Source organism: Scophthalmus maximus, chromosome 5 (assembly GCF_022379125.1).
Source record: "Scophthalmus maximus strain ysfricsl-2021 chromosome 5, ASM2237912v1, whole genome shotgun sequence".
Classification (NCBI taxonomy): domain Eukaryota; kingdom Metazoa; phylum Chordata; class Actinopteri; order Pleuronectiformes; family Scophthalmidae; genus Scophthalmus; species Scophthalmus maximus.
The window spans coordinates 7,235,353-7,253,402 of record NC_061519.1 but is presented as its reverse complement, the minus strand read 5'-3'; the positions used below and the strand labels follow the sequence as shown (position 1 = coordinate 7,253,402).

Genomic DNA, 18,050 nt, shown 5'->3' with positions numbered 1-18,050 from the left:
TCATAGGTGTGTTTTCAGTATAACATGCCATAAACCACTGAGGGCCATCTCCCCTTTCCTTCAATAGCCATTAGTGAATTGCTATTGAGTCGATTTTCTAGGTAGTAAGAAAGTATGCTTCGCTGGAGAGGAAATTGTTCCATTTTGTGCAAAAGCAGATCATCTTTGTGCAAACACCTTTTGCAACCACATGAATATATGACCATGGATGCTCAGATGTGCACAAGTGCATTTGCTATTGAAACAACATTGGCGGCAGACTGGAAAGTAACAACTGCATTGGTCTAACTTGCAAAAACCCTTGCACCGTGTTTGGGTGCAAGACAAGTCCAAACGGGATTCTTGCCTTCAGTCTGCTTTCAACTGTTAGCCTTTAAAAATGTTTAGTCTGAAATCAGCCTGTAGCAGTGGTGACAGTGTGCTGACACAAGAACCACCGTGATGTTCTTTACTGACCTGATGGAGTCTTGTATCTCTGTCAGGTCCAGGAGGCAGGCCTCTCAAACTAGGAGGGATGTACCAGAAACACACATTACTGTGTTCTGGCTGTGTGAAGGCAGAGGACAAACCAGTTAGAGCTGATTGGTTTGAGATTCAGACTGATTAAAGATATGTCATGTAGTTCAGGGATGGAGATCTAGATATCAGTATATGGCCCATGACAAAGTTTGATATGGCCTGTGAGGCAATTAGATAAATCCAAAACAAGCATTTTTGACTTGTTTGATGATGCTGTCCCTGGATTCTGCTATGTGCAGTACATCTAAAAAAAAATGTAAATATTGTGAAAAGTTTTTGTCAGTTATCTAAGAAAGTGAAGATTTATTACTTTATGACTTATTACAAATAATATAAAATGGTTCAAGCTTTTTTTCATTTTAATTTCTATAATTACAGCCTACAACTCAAAAAAGTATCTCAAGATATTAGATATTTCATTTTGAGCTTTAGTAAATGACTATTAATACAGTATTAATACAAAGTATTTCTTGGTCTAGTTCAGCATGGATAGTTAACTGGAAGAGAAATGCGTGGTAGGAAAAGTTGCACAAGCAACTGGAGTGAACACAGCCTTAAGAAGATTGTCAAGCAAATCCGATTCAAGAACTTGGTAGAGCTTCACAAGGAGTGGACTGAGGCTAGCCTAGGACCCAGACGAATTCTGGGAGCTCATTTCATTTGCTCTGCCAGACTACAGTCTGTATCCCCTCAATTGGAAAGTGATTTTCCTCCGGCAGAAATCTTGACGGCCAATGAACACCAATTATCTCATAATGGGCAGGGTTAATACCATGACGCGGTGAGAACAACCAAGGCTGCCGCTAATGAACAAGGAATCATCATCACAGGCATTTCCCCACTGTACGCTCTAGTCTGTTGACATTTTCGCATCGCTCAACAGACGTGACATGATTCGTTGCTCTCACTGGTTGTAGGTCTTTCGAATTGCCTCCGGAGGCATTTTGATCTGCGTCGTTTGTTAACGCCTCGTGGAAATCGAAAATGGCATAGCCAGACTAATATTCAAATGCGTATTAGTCTGGCTACACCTGGCTAGACTGAGGCTGGAGTCAGTGCATAAAGAGCCACCACACACAGACGTCTTCAGGAAATGAACTACAGCTGTCGCAGTCCAACCAAGCCACTCCTGAACCAAAGACAACATCAGGAGCATCTTACCTGGGCTTAAAAAAAAAGAAAAAGAGCTGGACTTCTGCTCAATGGTCCAAAGTCCTCTTTTCAGATGAAAGTTAAATGTCAATTTGCTTTAGAAAATAAAGAGTCTGGAGAAGAATTGGAAAGGCACTTGTTTTATCACGTCTAAAATCAATGCAGCCTTCACTTGTCTGCTGACTAGCTTCATGGAGATGCTGACCATGATATTACTATGCTTGACTAGCCAGCCAACTCCCGTGACCTGAACCGCATCTTAGGAACTATTTAAAATTCTCAAATTGTGAGCAATTGGATCATACAAATTAAAACAAGAAAAAGGCTATAAATATGTCACTTTATATGTAAACTAACCCTAAACCTGGAAGGATAGAGAGGTATGGATAATAGATGGATGGTTAATATTCAAATTTTTTGAGCTGCACCGGTGTATATATAGATTATATATGATGGCACAAAGTGTGATCTAAAATAAATAAATATTTTCTGTGAATCCCAGCCTTACCTTGGTTTTCAAGACCAGTTCGAAGTCTTTTCTCCTCTGCAGTTGGTCATACAGATACTCAGCATTCTCTAAGCATTTGTCGACCTGAGATCCAAAGCCCTCTGAGCCCTGAGAGAGAGTGACAGAGACAATGGCAGAAAGGAGCAGGTATTTAAACAGGTATACAGCATCTTATTACAGTCTTACAACAGAGCTTCAATTTAAACAAATTAAAATAAAATAATGAAGATGCTGTAAAACAAATTAGCACCTAACAATTTAAAAGTAATGTCACATAGTAGACATACAAAATATCTGTGCAATTAAACTTCATTAAAAAAACGTTTTTAAAAGAAGTACAGACTTACCTGCATTGAATGCGTTTCTGTATTATTTCATAGTCGTATTTCCACTTTAATATTATAATATCAACATTGTCTAATTGTATCCTTTAAATTGAAATGTACATTATTATTATTATTATTATTATTATTATTATTATTATTATTATTATTATTATGGAGTGCACAACGAAACTAAAATATATTGTTTACAGCTTTGTACAAGTTTGATCTTGTATTAGTGCACAGAGTGGAATTAGCCCATTCTGTAGATCAGTTGGGCTGAAGCTATGTAAAGATAGAACATCATTGGATTGGAACAACCCAGAAAAGGAAGTTTCTGACATTAAGAAAGGTTCTTTCCTTACAGCCCTCAAACATTGAGTCTGAAGAGCTATGTCAGAATGAAAGGAGACAGTCATGATGGAGTTACACAAATACTGCACATTAATTACCTTTGCCTTCCACATGAGCCAAAATTTAAAGACATCTACATGTCGGCCACACTGGATGCTCTTATCTCCGGTATCATATCTCACATCATAGGGTTTGTCTGTCTGGAAAAGGTACTCAGCCCCCAACTCATTACATTCCTGTAAGAGACCCTGCAGACGAGAGAGACAATATTATAGCAAGAGACAGTCACCAACCGCAGCTTTTCCTGGAGCTTTCAGCTTGCTGTTGACTACAAGGACATATGGAAGTCTTGGTGATATTTAAAAAAAGACAGAATGAGACAGCCCATGGGGCCTTTACAAAAAGTACTGGTAGTTGGAACACAGAACATAATCCCCCATTTTTGTTTTGTTTTTTATGATAACCATCCACTCCAGCCACACCCTTATGGCATATGTTCAGTTTGGAAATTCCATAATTACTGGACTGGATAAACCATTCCCAGTGAACATTATCCAATGTTCACTGGGAATGGCCTCCTAAATCCATCTGAACAAAACATGCAGATGTTTGTTATGCAGTAAACTGCAATTGTTGCAGCTGTTGGGGTTCTGCGAAATATTGTGAGGTCGCGACTTTACTATGTAAAGTGCCTTGCGATAATGTATGTTGTGTTTTGGCAAATGAAATTGAATTGAATTGTATCCTTTAATAATTAAAAATTTACTGAAGACCGAAATCCGATTAAATCTTTATGGGATCTTTTTGAATGTTTTGTGACATGGTATTTTGGATGAAAAATTTAGGAATCCTTAAAAATCTACAAATATGAATCATGAACGTCTGAACCAAACTTCACTGCAATCCATACAAAATGTGCTGGTTGTGTTGGTCAGTAAATGGCAATCCATAAAAAGTTGTACCGACCGATGAACATTGCTGTCCCTGAAGTCAGCTCGTGTGCTGGTATGAATACATTCAGTGTGAATACCTCCCAAAGTTAGTCATTTAATTTGTAATGCACATGTAAACTGAAGAGCGGAGGATCATTCCTTACTCTCTTCTTGATGAGTATGACAGAGCACTGCAGAGGCACTCCCATCATCTTGTGAGGATTCCATGTTACAGACCAGGCTCTGGAAGAAATAAATCAACAACAACAGTTAAGTCCTAACGGACCAACTGACACTGACAACCCTAGACTCTGCTGCTTGCCATTCAAAAACAGCATCTGGCCAGGGCCTCATACAAGGGAGCTTTTTTGTTTGTCTCTAATGGAATAAATTTGATACACCACAAACAACCACCCCTGAAGTACTGATATTGTGGAAAATGACCAGATACCATATACTTTGCTTTGTAATTTAAACTGAACTCAAGCTGCGACTTGTAGGCGTATGAAGTGTTGTCCCACATCACTACCAGAGAAAATACCAGGTGATATGGTCAGGTTGTGCGTTGATGTATTTACCGTTCAATGCCTTGTAGTTTCATGCTGTGTCTGTCTGACATCAGCAGGCCTCCACCCCACGCTGCCTGTAAGTCAAATTCAAACAGAAATAATCACAAAACATACTAATTCATTTATTTTGTGTGTGTGTGTGTGTGTGTGTGTGTGTCTGTGTATATAATCAAAGGAAAAACAGCACTGTTGCTTCTCAGCAGCAGGGACAAGGAGAATGGTGAGAATGGAGGGCGGTCCTTGAAGAAACCCAGAGAACAGACAACCTCAGACTGGGGTGATGGGTCAACCTTGAGCACATCAATGTCCCAAATCATACATCTTGTGGGACAAGTCTCTGACTCTCCCACCCGGCACTGGCCCACATGGCTTCAGGAAAGGGAAAAACTCAAAGAAACAAAGTTGTTGCTAAAGAAGAGGAAGCTGTGTATATAGTATTTATATACCTTTGTTTTTTATTCAATGTTATATTTTTTTTTTACATTTTGTACATACTAACCCTTTTTCGTAAATTTCTTTATATATTATTCTGTCCACGTTGCTGCTGTAATGCCCAAATTTCCCCATTGTGGGACGAATAAAGGTATATTTAATCTTATCTTATCTTATAAAAAAGGTAACATTTGCTAAAGGACAGTTCAGTAGCATGTGTCCCTGGAAAAGAAAATGCGAAAGCTGAGGTCAAGAAGTCTGTTAAAGGAAGAAAATGCATTGACCTGGAAATCTTAAAGTCTTAATAGTCCCAAACTGATCGAATTCTTGGACTAAACCATAAAATGCTTCTTCAGGAGATTCCTGCTTATAGTGACCTGGTAGGAGTGAGATCGGGGTCATTCTTTGTACATGTTAACATTTCAAGTAACCGTTACAATGAAAATATATTCCTCTAATGTTGATACGAATCTTCATGTTTGTTATGTGTTTTATCAATCAGGTGTAATCATATTTCATGGAAAGCATTAGCACATCATTTCCACTTGTGGTGCCTAGTTTTCTCTAGTACATTCCAGCTCACTGCAAATTAAGTAAAGGCATACAGTAGCAACAGTCCACAGTCACATGCACCAATTGATATTTCTCTTAAGATTTTGGTTAATACTTTCCCTCAGATCATGTCCACCAAATTTGGTGGTTCTGGCTCAGAATGTTTTGTACGAACATGGAGAAAAGATATCTAGCCTGGCGTATTCACACTAATACTCAAATAGGTAGTAGCCTGAGACCTCTCAGTTCATTCCAACCCCTCGTCTGGGTCCCAGGCTGGAAGATATCAGGCAAAATTTATGATGATTGGATAATGTGTGTGTGTGTGTGTGTGTGTGTGTGTGTGTGTCTGAGTGAGTGAATGAGGAAGAGGGACAGAGAGCAAAGTGGGGAAACTTACGTCAACATGCATCCATAGTGTGTGTCTGTGGCAGATGTCTGCAATGGCACTAAGTGGGTCAAAGGCTCCGTACACTGTGGTTCCTGCTGTCGCATTCACATAGAATGGAACCAAACCCTAAAGAGAGAGAGCTAACATTGGCCACATCATACTTTATGTGCTTTACTGTTCAATCCAAGTCTGCACTCGACTGGAACTGTTTACATACAGACATCAAATCAGGGAAATTTAGACCGCTTTATTGAGGAACCACAATAAATATTAGAATATTGTGACATTTTAAACAAATTCAGTTTTCCATTATATGACAAAAAACAACAGATAGTTAGTCAAATTATTTAGTCAGATTATTTTTTTTTGCCATTCATTCATACCTTTGCTTCAGCTGTGACAATACAAGACTCGAGTTCAGCAGGAATCATTTTCCCTCTAAAAGGACCAAAAGAGAAGAAGCTCAGTAGACAATAACTAATTGTGCGCCTGTCACAACTCCAGCCAGACTTTAGTTTTTTCATTGTCTGTTTCCTGTTTTTGTCATTTCAGACTCTGCCACTCCCTCCTCCCTTCACCTGGCCTGCCCCGCCCCCATACTCACCTGCTCCTCATCAGCCAATCAGCTCTGCAGTGTATATATACCGGTCCATTCCCTCAGTTCTCTGCCAGGTTGTCTGGTGTGTCTCCTGGCTCGCCAGTATTTCATTATTCTGATTCTGATCCTGATCCTGCCTGTACCTGGTTTGACCTGCCTCTTTGGACTTTCCTTTTTGCCTGCCCCTACTGGATCTGTTTGCTTTGCCGATTGATTACCTGATTTGACCTCTGCCTGTCCATTAAACCCTGTTTTTGCACCTGAACTGCTCTGCATCTTCTTTTGTGTCGTGCTATTGGGTTCTTGCCTGCCGTTTTGTGAAAGCCTGACAGCTCCTTTATTATAACACTATCTATAATACCTCACCTCTGGCTGACAGATAGACCTTGTTCCACTGTCAATACTTCATGTAAATTCTGTAAATTTATTATTCTTAATTTCTATTTTTTTTTTTTTGCAATTCGTATATTTTAAATTTATTGTGTAAATATTGCATATATTTTTTAATGTGTGCTGTGTGAAACGTGCTGCTGCTACACCAGAATTTCCCAGCTTGGGATGAATAAAGTATTTATCTATCTATCTATGTATCTATTAACAAAGTTGAACATACAGCTGACAGCAGCCTACTTTCTACAAGTTTAGACATTTAGATGTAATTCTCTAAAATTCTGTTTAAAAAGCAAAATAGTTTTAAAAAGTATTCAGGAAAAAAAACTTTAATACCCAGTAAATATGTAATACCCAGTAAGTTAACATGCAAGGAAAAATGTCCCCCAAACACACACGGACGCACAAAGCCTCAACAGGTGAGCAAATATGTCTTTTGTTTGGCATTACATTGACTGTGAACAGAGGTGTACTTAGTGCATGTCCAACTTACCCACCTTTCATCACATTTCACCATGACCACATTCTCACTGCCCATCCCCAGCACGGCTGCAGATTTCTTTACTGAGTAGTGACTCTGAATGGGTGAAAAGACAGCCTTTCATCGTCATTTGTATCACTACACTGACACTATGAACACGATCGCTTTCCATTCAACTCAAAGAACTGGCTGCATTGTTTGGTTCTGAGAAGAAGTAGTTTCCAGGTGCACGAGTGAAGTGAAAACAAGCACAGAGCGCATCAGCACACACGGCTCAGAATCAGATTAGTGAACTACTTTTAAGTCCTTTAATGAGGACTGTATCTTCAAAGCTCCATTTGTGAACTTCAGAATGAATCTTTTCGATTTTGTATGAGCCAAAAGTCCTAAAAGTGCAATGGAGGAAATTACAAAAGATGAACTGAATAGTCAGTGAACTGTGACATATGCAGACAGTTTGGACTTATCCCTTTGTCAGTGCACCAGTTGTTAGACATCAGACCACACACAGATTAGATGACATTAGACTGATTATTCCTTAAGTTTCATCTTCTACTCCATAGCTGGAGCAACAATCTGTCTCAGATCCTCTGAGGCTTTTTGATCACTTCAATTCCCATAAATCATACGTGGCTAAAATCATGTTCATGCTCATTGCTGTAAACAACTGATTTCACATGTATCATGCATAAATCCTTGTTTTCAGTGCTCTTTTGGTTTTACCAAAATTAATGATATTTCACAGACATCTCTACACACAGCATTTCATAGAAGAAGACAATGTGTAATAGTTGGTGTGTGAGGTGTGATTACATGCTCTGAAGTGAAGAGGGCCAGTCGAGGGAGAGCTCCCATCCCTTTGGTCTTCACCTCGGGGTAGAAGTGATATCTGGCCACCAGGATGCTGTACAGGTTCGATATTGTACCTCCTTCAGAAAACAACGCAGTTTAGTGGTCACTACTATATTTGTGCATTGTGTTCATTGTTGAGTCGCAGTTCTAAATTACTATCCTAATACTATAAAGTACAGTACAGTATAAACTGTATGTTGATATTGTGTGACAACACAGACTCTAAAGCTCTGGGAGAGAAAAAAACATACAGTCTGTTAAGCTTCAGCAACACTGTCCTTCCAATGAATTGCAGATCATGCTTTCAAAGTCAACATATCTTATTAGCAATAACAAGGCAGTTAACATTTTGTATTTGTTTATTTATCTATGCTTAACCAGGAAGATCAAGATGGCCAGCATTGAAATGAAAGAAGTTCCATATATAAAAACAAGCAGGAACAAAAAACATACAAAACACAGCAGACTACAGCTCATAACAGACACAGAAATACAGGAATCAATGGCAACAAATTAATTATGGAAAATAAAGCACATGTTAAACGCAATAATGTGTTTTAGGAAAATTTATGTCAAGAGAAGGAAATGATTCCAAGTTTTTGAAAGCCTTTCCGCTCCTCCCAAGCATGCAGGGCAGATTTACCTTAAGGAGAATTTCCCCTCATAATCGAATATTGTATCTAATGGGACAAAGTATCAACAGCCTAGATAATTATTGTGGCAACTTACCCAGGTTGTTTCAGAACATGGAATTCAATAATATACAGCCACAGCAAAGTGACACCTTAGTCTGGACACATCTGTTCACTCTGGGGTGGTTAATGTCTTGTTTAAATGGAACGTTATCTGGTACTATAAATGTATATAAATTAGAGCAATAATCAGACCTTTTGTTCAGTTTTACTTTTAACTGATTTTATCAAGAGACCACTTCAATCCATTCACCTTCTTACCTGGACAGAAGATTCCATCTCCCTCATCGTCAGACCATCCCACAATGCTTTGCATCTTCCTCAGCAGAACCTCCTCCATGAGGATGAAAACAGGAGACACTTCATATGTAAACCTGGTTAAAGACATTGTATTGTTAAGACTTAACATTAAAATTACTATGGCTTCTTACGAATATCTTATATGTAGCGTTCTGAAGTGCAGATGAAACTAAATGAAGAAATTAAGCTGACAACATTCCAAACGTTCACCAGTCAAGAATGACTGTGTACTATGGGATGTATGATACGGTTAAGAATGCGTCACCGCTGAGGTGCAGTGACAAGTTTAAACTTGCACTTCTTGAAGCAGCATATAAGAAGAACTGAAGCTGCAGCACACTGAGCATGTGCAACAACAACTGGAATGACATTTGTGAATTATTACTCATGGTGATGGGCTATGCATCAAAGAGATGACACTGCACACAATGTGGTACAATGAAGATTTAACCTCTCAAGAAAGATTCCACCTGAGGTACGGTTTAAGTTTTCCCTTAAAAATATATATTTTTTGTGTGTTATTGTGACTTTGTTTTGTTTTTTCCTTATTGACAGAAAATATTCAGTTTTTTACAAGAAACTTGTTTTTGTTACAACATTTGGTGTTAAGGGAACCATCCAGGGGTTTTGCACAAAAGCAGAGGCTCTTACAATTTACATTACAGGCAGCCATCTCACAATAAATGCAAGCAGTGTCATTGTTCTTCCATCATTTCAGGGGCTCATTGGGTTCAGTTTATTTCAGTCCACTATCAAAATCAACTCACAGAGACTTTCAACCTGCTCAACGTTTGGAATTTACATATGGATTAAACTGCAGACTGATCTGAATCATTCATGATGGTGCATTCACAAGCAGAACTGAAGATCAGAAAACAAAGCATCTCCATTCATGTGACATGTTATGCTCATATCCAGGTTCAAACTTTTACATGCTCCAATGGACAACACCTTTGGCTTAAGACATGGTGATTGATAGTGTCCTGGGCGACTGCATTAAGAGATAATATCTGTTTCGATTGCTCTGAATTGACGGCTATGAAGCTGGTCAAAAACAATACAACGTGGGCTAGCAGCATGGTGGATGAGCAGCTGGTGCCAAAAACAGGACTTGACTGGTCAGCAATGTGTCAGTTGTTTGCCTGGCACAGTGGGTATCTGTAAACGGTCTGTAAACTGTCGGCACTTTCAGGTAATACCACAAATTTGCTCAACCATTTTAGAAGGATGTATTTTTACTAATTTAATTATTACTTATAATTACTTATTATTTTCCTTGTTCAAATATTAAGTTTGAATCATATATTGTGTGTGGGTATGACCATTTTTAAGCTTGTCAAACATGGCCTTTTGCGTAAAAAAACCAGCTTGAGCACCCCTAAAAGCGCCAGACTAGACACGCCACTGGAATTAAGTGTAAAATTGGGTACAGGTACATGAAATGCAACTGAGCTTTTCCACCACTGACCATGAGATCTTACATGTTAGTGTTGGCTGTAGAAGTCAACCACTCGCCAGCTACACCAATCACATCCAGACCCGAGGACAGCTGGTTGAAGAAACGGGGATGGCCTGGAAAAACAAAGGTCAGAGGTCATAAGTCAAGAAAGCAATTAGCTGAAAAGAGATACACCCCTTGATGCTGTATGGAGTGGGTGAGTGGCAACATAGTCTCAGGCCTCTTAAGGGCCTCGCAACGAAGGTTGTTTTTTTTTCTTGTAACTCGCTTTATTTTAAAGATAATTCTGTACAAACAGCAAGATACATTCTCTACTTTAAGCTCATCTGGGAGGACAGTTAGAAATATAGAAATTCCACTGTCAAAACATCCATAAAGTTTTAAAATCCTCGGCATATAGACCTTGTCATATGCTTACACTCATATGAGTGTTTGACATGTTTATCAGTCACAATAATGACTGCTTTCTGGTTGCAATTCTTCACTTTTCTGGTCTCACATCAACAATGAATGATTATTTTCATTGATGGCCTATAATCTAAGGTAAACTCAGTGTGTGTACTTTGAATGCACACATTCCTGTGGGTCGCAGCAGTTCAGTGAGATGCACAAGTGAGATAATGTGCACCTGACAAAAGAGGTCAGCCACCTCATTCCCGTTTTGTGTGTTGTTCAGGGTAAAATGACCCCAATGGGATGTCAGCTGTGGTGTTGTTACTTACGAGGGACATCATCAGAACGATGAATAAAGAACTAAATATTATTTAGTATAATATTAATTATCCTAATCTAAATTCAGTTGTAGCAACGGACTCATTCAACAAAATAAGATCATTTTACAAAAGTTTCTTGCTAAGTGAGCATTTTTTGATGACGAACAAATTATTATGTCATAAAAAGTAATGTCAGACTGTTTGTAAGTAAGTAAGTAATGATTATATATACAAATAGAATGCAATTGAACTGAATTGAAGATGATTCAATTCATTACAATATAACTGAATTCACTTTTATTTGTGTAACGCCAAATCAAAACATACATTGTCTCGAGGCACATTACATAGTAAGGTCAATCTGATTGATTTGGCTTGATTCATTATAACTGGAGATGAAATTTAAAAAAATTCAAGTGTGATATAATCACATGATATTGGGCTCCAGCCCAGATTAGCCCGTTTGTTGTAGTGACTTGTAGTGCATGTGTTGTTAATAAGTCAAACACACATTTACAGCTGTTCAAATACTGTATATTTGCCATTACCATTTTTGCTTAATTTAAAACAGTTAACTGAAATGCTAATGAAATGCATTTCTATGAAATTGTGCAATAAAAATAAATTCAGACCAGAAGTTTGAAGAGACTTGCACCATAATTATTATCTCTATTACATACTAATATGTAGGTGTCAGTTGAAGTGTAGAAATGTCACTTCCTACTGAGGCTCAGATTCATCTGTCATTTGAAACAAAGTACTAAACATGCAAAGCATAAAATGCTGTTGCTGTTGTACAATGTTCAAGTTTCATCAAGAAAGTGAAGTCCTCATAATGTGAATGTGACCCCAGACAGACACGCGCGCATGCACGCAAACACACACACACAAACACACACACACACACATACACACACACACACCTGTATTGACACCATACTTGAGTGTGTCTCTACAGTCCACGAGAATCTGCTCCAGAGTTTCTGGTAGGTCTGGCAGGTCCATGCTGAAGCCCTCCAGTCCTTCCTTCAGCTGGTGAGGATGATGGAAGTCCAGGACCTGAAACACAGAGCAGAATTTTGTGTCTCGTCTGAAATAATACTGATGGTGAATGGTAAAAATGGACTGCATTTATATAGACCTTTTCTAGTCTTATACACCACTCAAAGTACTTTACAGCACAAGTCACATTCACCCATTCACACAGCTATTTACCATACTTTTCCCCCCATATCACATTCATACACTGCCAGAAGAGCCGTCAGAGGCAATTTAGTGTCTTGCCCAAGGTAACATTGGCATGTGGACTGGGATTGTTGGTGGACGACCAACTCCACCTCCCGAGCAAAACCATTAACATAAATGCTGCCAGACTTTCAAGAGAGTATACAAATACATATGTAATAATACTGTGCATACTGTGTATTGTGCAACTGTACACTGTACAAATTTTGAAAGAGTCAGTAATACTACCTACATTTGTAGCTAGTTAGGCTGTAGCAGAGATATGCACTCTTCTGAGTGACATTCTGTTTTATATACCTTGGAACCCCTCTGACTTGACTTGCAGATATAACCCAACAGGATGTTCACCACCTCCTGTAGAAATCCTCTGGTCAGTTCCTCGCCACCTGAAGCTGGGAGCAGATCTGTGTGTAACCCATATACACACACAGACACACACACACACACACGCGCACAAATCAAAGGCATGTTTATGTTAGCATTTAGAAAATTATGGGTCAAAGAATTGTACTTATTTTTTTTTGTGCTTGTTTTTCTTTAATGTATTTGACCTTTGCCAAGGAATTCTGTGTTACGGGTAGAAAAAAATAATATTGCTTGTAAATAAATTATACTCGAAAATTGATTTATTAGAGTTGATTAATCAGTTAATTATCCCTTTCCCAAAGAATACAAAACCAAAACACAAATTAAACACGGATTCTGGATTCATCAAAGAAAATAAATGGTCTAGTGCAAATAATTATTGTATAACAACACTTACTGTTCAATTTGAAAGTTTGTTCTGATGTACTGATGTGCTGCTGATATTTGTCTGCATACATGTTGTTACGTAGGGGTGTATTGGGACACAACACATGTAATCATGAAATTAGAATATCCTTGGGAAATGTGCAAAAAGCAACATCTGCAACTTAGCATAGACTTTCCAACACATGCATGAAAGCAATGCGTCACCACATAATGTTTTTTCTACAGTTTAGGTCAGTTTTGCTACATGACTTGAGTTGGGTTATGTTTATAGAATTTTCCCACGCCTGAAGTTATAACAGCACCACTAACCATCAGTAGTTGCAGCCTTAATGTCCACGCAAATGGATTCGTCCACCATCACAGGAAAATAGAATGGGTTCATAGATGTCACACAATGCAGTGACCAAGAAACCTTTGTTTTTTTGACATTTCTGACGTCGAGGGTCTGTTCATTGAGTCTGGTAATAATCACTCTACATGGAGGCATCACTATAAACCACTATGCCCCACTTCACTGTTGGATTGTAAAATAGCTCCGCTAACAAGACAGTTTCCGCAGGTACCATAGGTTGCCATAGCACTCTGCCCCTGCATTTTCATTTGGTGATCTCAAGTGGCTGATTTGATGGCAGTTTTGGAACATTTTTACTTTAGGAGGATGAGCTACTTTTCTATGCCCATGTATCTTTAATGTGGAATAGTGTAGGTTATGACAGTAATAAAAAAATGTAATTCTCCATGACCTTCTTTGCCCAAAACAAATAATGCGCAGTTAGAGTGTTTAGCTGACATGGATAGTAAATTTATATAGAGCTTTATAGGCCTTTTGACCACTAAAAGCAGTTTACAGTTTGTAAGTCACATTCACCCATTCATTCATATGGCGCTGCTATTTACAGAGCTTTTGCTATTACATTCATACACTGCCAGAAGAGCCATCAGTATGGCGTTTATTTAGTTTCACATTTAACAACTGGGCATCAAACTTTGATTGTGGGCGATGCTGCTGTTAAAGATGTGAAAAGCATGTGGGGTAAAGACACCAAAGTACTGTTTTCCCAAAGACGCGGTCTCTGATCTGGCAGAAAGAATCCTGGATATTGTGACTGCACACCCCAAATGTGAAAAATGTAGTACTGCACATTGGGTGAGATGATGTTTTGAAGCAACAGTCTGAAGTGCTCAAAATGGACTTTACTGGCCTGTTAAACAAAGTCAGGACTGACAATGCTGTTTATCAGTGGTCCCCTGCCGCCAGTCAGAGGAGGAGCAATGACATTCAGCAGGAAGCTGAGACTGGGCAGTTGGCTTTTTTCTGTGACTGCAGACATTTCTTTAAGGCAGATGGACTCTGCCTAAACAAGCCAGGTGCTGACTTGTTCAACTTTAATCTATTTTACTTATTGTTTCACTCATCTGTTCTCCCTGCCAAGGACAAGTTTCAAGATGAATAACCACTGGAGAAAGAAATAACACAACATTCCAGGAACCCTCAAGGAGAACCACCCACCCCAGGCAAGCCCTGATAATAGGGTACAGCAGAGCCAAGAGGACGCATCTTCACCCCCCTCCACACCGTACACCAACATTGATCCAGCACTGACTAGTTTAGGGCCAAAATACATTTCTGATCTTCTGCTTTGCTACTAACCATCCAGACCTCTAAGGTTGTCTGGGACAGGTCTGCTCTCTGTCCCCAGAGTCAGAACTAAACATGGAGAGGCAGTGTTCAGTTTCTATGCTCAACAGATCCGGAACAAACTCACAGAAAACTGCAGGACAGCTGCAACTCTCAGTTCTTTTAAATCAAGACTGAAGACTTTTCTGGTTGCTGCTGCCTTTCAGTAAATAAACTATCTATGCATTTCTTTTACTGCACTGTAACTTTTATCACCTGTTTTTATTTTTCCCTTTTTAACTATTGTATTTTCAATACAATTGTATTGTATTTTAATGTGATTTTATGTGTTTCCTCCCAATGCTTTTAATGTTTTATGTAAAGCACATTGAATTGCCTTGTTGTTGAAATGTGCTATACAAATAAACTTGCCTTGCCTTGCCTTGAGGCCTGTGAGGATCCCCCCACTTCATCCCCCCAAACACTATCCAGTTCACCCTCCCTGGTTTTCACCCTTTCTCCCTCTTCCCCCCTCTTGGAGTTCACTGACCAGATGAAAGTACTGGTCACTCCTGGGACCAAATTCACACGCCGCCCTCACTGCCTCCTCTTCCACCACTGGATTTAAGTCCTCATCCAGTTCTGGCGGAATCGTCAAAGCTACTTCAGTTCTATGAGTGAAGCTAAAGTGCATTCAATGATTCCCTCCAATGCAAGAAGATATCTAATGGAAACTTTGCTTCCTTTGAATATGTGGCTCTCAGTTGAATTCCTCCTCCCGAGTTATGTTCCAGGCCACCTCAATAGTGTGCAACCTTTTTGATGACATTCCTGAACTACTGTCTTTGATCTGTAATGACTTACGCTGTGTAGTTATTGTTGGTGATTTTAACATTAATGTTGACAAACCACTGGACAGAGGGACAAAAGAACTGTGTCGTGTCCTTGATAACAATGGGCTGACTCAGCATGTGACGGAGCCCACACACAACAAAGGTCACACTCTGGACTTAATCAAGTCCAAGGGTGTGAACATGTCTGAGGTTACGGTGATTGATGTTGCTCTCTCTGATCATTCTTGTGTTTTCTTTAAGAGTGCTATCTCTGTTCGGACAAATGTCCCCAAAAAAATGAAGATATATCACCGAAAATACCAGTGAAATGTTGATTCAGGCTCTCTCCTCCACAAACACCCTCACTGGGGTGTCAGTAAATGAGCTTGTTGATAACTTCAATGTTAAATTTACAAATGTTATTGATGTCTTTGCACCTGCTAAGGTGATAGTGGTATCTGATAATAACAATCGTTCCAGATCACTTAGCTCTGTGAGCTAAGAGTCTATAAAAGTAGAATAGGAGGCAGAGCTAGATTAGATCCATCACATCCTTTCTAAGTTTCAGCAAATCATCACCACTATCACCACCAGTGTCTGGACTCCATGGCTGGATTTATTTTGCTACTGCTCAGGGCAGCCTTCAATAACCACATCTTATTGAGACTTTGTTTTCACATCCCAGACAGTACACATAACTCTCAACAATGTCAGCCAGCGAGAAGTAGCTGATGGTGTGTGGATAAAAGGAAGGGACAAGATTCAAGTTAAGAAGTTTAATATCAGGTAAGATATGTACCCATCAAGAACTCCAGTACAGAAAAGAGGAGGAACAGAGAAACCAGACCACAGGTTGGCAGGTCTGGAGACGGAGACAGCACACGGTCCAGATTCTCCATCCTGGGAAAGGGAGAAAAGCAAAACATATGGGAACATAACTTTCAGAAACAAACTCTGGTCACCACCATCACTTTATTGTCGTTTTTAACTATATATTTCAACCAGATTAAGGTGTTTAGTCGTCGGACATCTGGATATTAAGGTAGGCTAATTAGAGAAAAGTAAAGTAAACAGATTGGCTCTGACCCCTACTACCCCGGACATCCTGCCGAAAAACATCAGCAGATGGTTTTTAATGTCAAACTACTTGATTTAGTGTATTTACTGGGGTCCATTTGTTTTGGAGAGGATGAGACATCTGTGGATAATTCGGCTCCCTATAGAAATCTCAAACAAATCCTATTCTTAAAAATAATATGAGCATTAACTGAGCTAACGTTAGTGGCGAGCAATTTGAAACTGCTTCATTATCTGTAACCGCCTTCTCTGTTTGTTTAGGAGAGGAGGCCTTTGCAGATAATACGGCTGCTAGTAAAAAAGTTCCTTAAGACTGAAGGAATCCTGAGCTGAACGGTTAACATTATCCTTAACTATTTGCAGCAGTCCTGCCTGCCTAAATAACAGAGCTGACACTAAACATAGGTTGTATTGAGTGAATTCAAACTCTATTCAGTAAACATTTCTATTGGGCAAAGGTAAATTCTCATATTATCATGATATGTTCAAATGTAATCTTACATTTTTTGTAATTAAGTTTTTGTGTAAGCAACTTGAATAAATACAATTGCTTGAGAAAACATAAAACAGATAGAGAGGGAATTAAAGGGGAAGTAAAGCGATGCTAAAGCAAAACATGTTATACACCAATATTTCATCACGGGCCGCTAGCTGTCAGTTCTGCGTCCGTGACGAAAAAGAAATCTGGGTTTTTGACTCAGCCCAGCCTCTGTAAATCGAAAACAAAACAAATGGTGCAGGCTGCACCAACAACACTGCAAGGGCAGTTTGTAAAAATCACTCGTCGACACCTTAAGAGACTGGCGAGTGGGCACTGCAACGCTGCGGTTTTGGCCTGGTGGTTTGCACGTCAGTCTCCCATACCCGAGGTCCCGGGTTCACATACCCGGGACACACACCTTTCTGGCAGGACAGGATGGTCGCAGGAGAGAGCACAAGGTCCAAGGAGGGTGGAGGTGGATGCAGCCTGAATGAATCATTGACAGAATTTAAGTATTTGTCATACCTCACAGATTAACATGTAATGAAATAAAATAAAAATATGTTAAGTTAACTGGTCAAAATAGTTAATTTTGTTACTTAATGAAGTAGCTAACATTAGCTAAACTAGCTAGCTAGCTAGCTAAGTAGGGTAAACAATGAGCCAGCGTGGGCTCTTCACCTGTGCCAATGTATAAGGCATACCCGATCGTGCCTTAAATGTAATATAATTAACAACATAGCTCTTTGGGAAGTTAACTTCAAATGACAGCTTACCTGAAAAACAGTCATGACATGGCGAGTGGGCATCTCTCCTTCTCGACCGC

The 18,050-nt window shown here is 39.3% G+C and overlaps 1 protein-coding gene across 1 annotated transcript in view; it reads right to left on the bottom strand.

The window, feature by feature from the left end:
* Nucleotides 1-18,050, bottom strand: part of gad3 (glutamate decarboxylase 3) — a 28,584-nt gene that overhangs the window by 1,798 nt on the left and 8,736 nt on the right. Inside the window, exons 3-15 of the mRNA XM_035635488.2 lie at nucleotides 12,760-12,866; nucleotides 12,141-12,276; nucleotides 10,527-10,617; nucleotides 9,007-9,119; nucleotides 8,015-8,130; nucleotides 7,218-7,297; nucleotides 6,116-6,170; nucleotides 5,742-5,858; nucleotides 4,367-4,431; nucleotides 3,953-4,031; nucleotides 2,955-3,104; nucleotides 2,180-2,287; nucleotides 457-546 (exon numbers count right to left, since the gene is read on the bottom strand). Of these exons, the coding sequence (XP_035491381.1) occupies nucleotides 457-546; nucleotides 2,180-2,287; nucleotides 2,955-3,104; nucleotides 3,953-4,031; nucleotides 4,367-4,431; nucleotides 5,742-5,858; nucleotides 6,116-6,170; nucleotides 7,218-7,297; nucleotides 8,015-8,130; nucleotides 9,007-9,119; nucleotides 10,527-10,617; nucleotides 12,141-12,276; nucleotides 12,760-12,866 (1,307 nt within the window). The remainder of the gene's footprint in view (nucleotides 1-456; nucleotides 547-2,179; nucleotides 2,288-2,954; nucleotides 3,105-3,952; nucleotides 4,032-4,366; nucleotides 4,432-5,741; nucleotides 5,859-6,115; nucleotides 6,171-7,217; nucleotides 7,298-8,014; nucleotides 8,131-9,006; nucleotides 9,120-10,526; nucleotides 10,618-12,140; nucleotides 12,277-12,759; nucleotides 12,867-18,050) is intronic.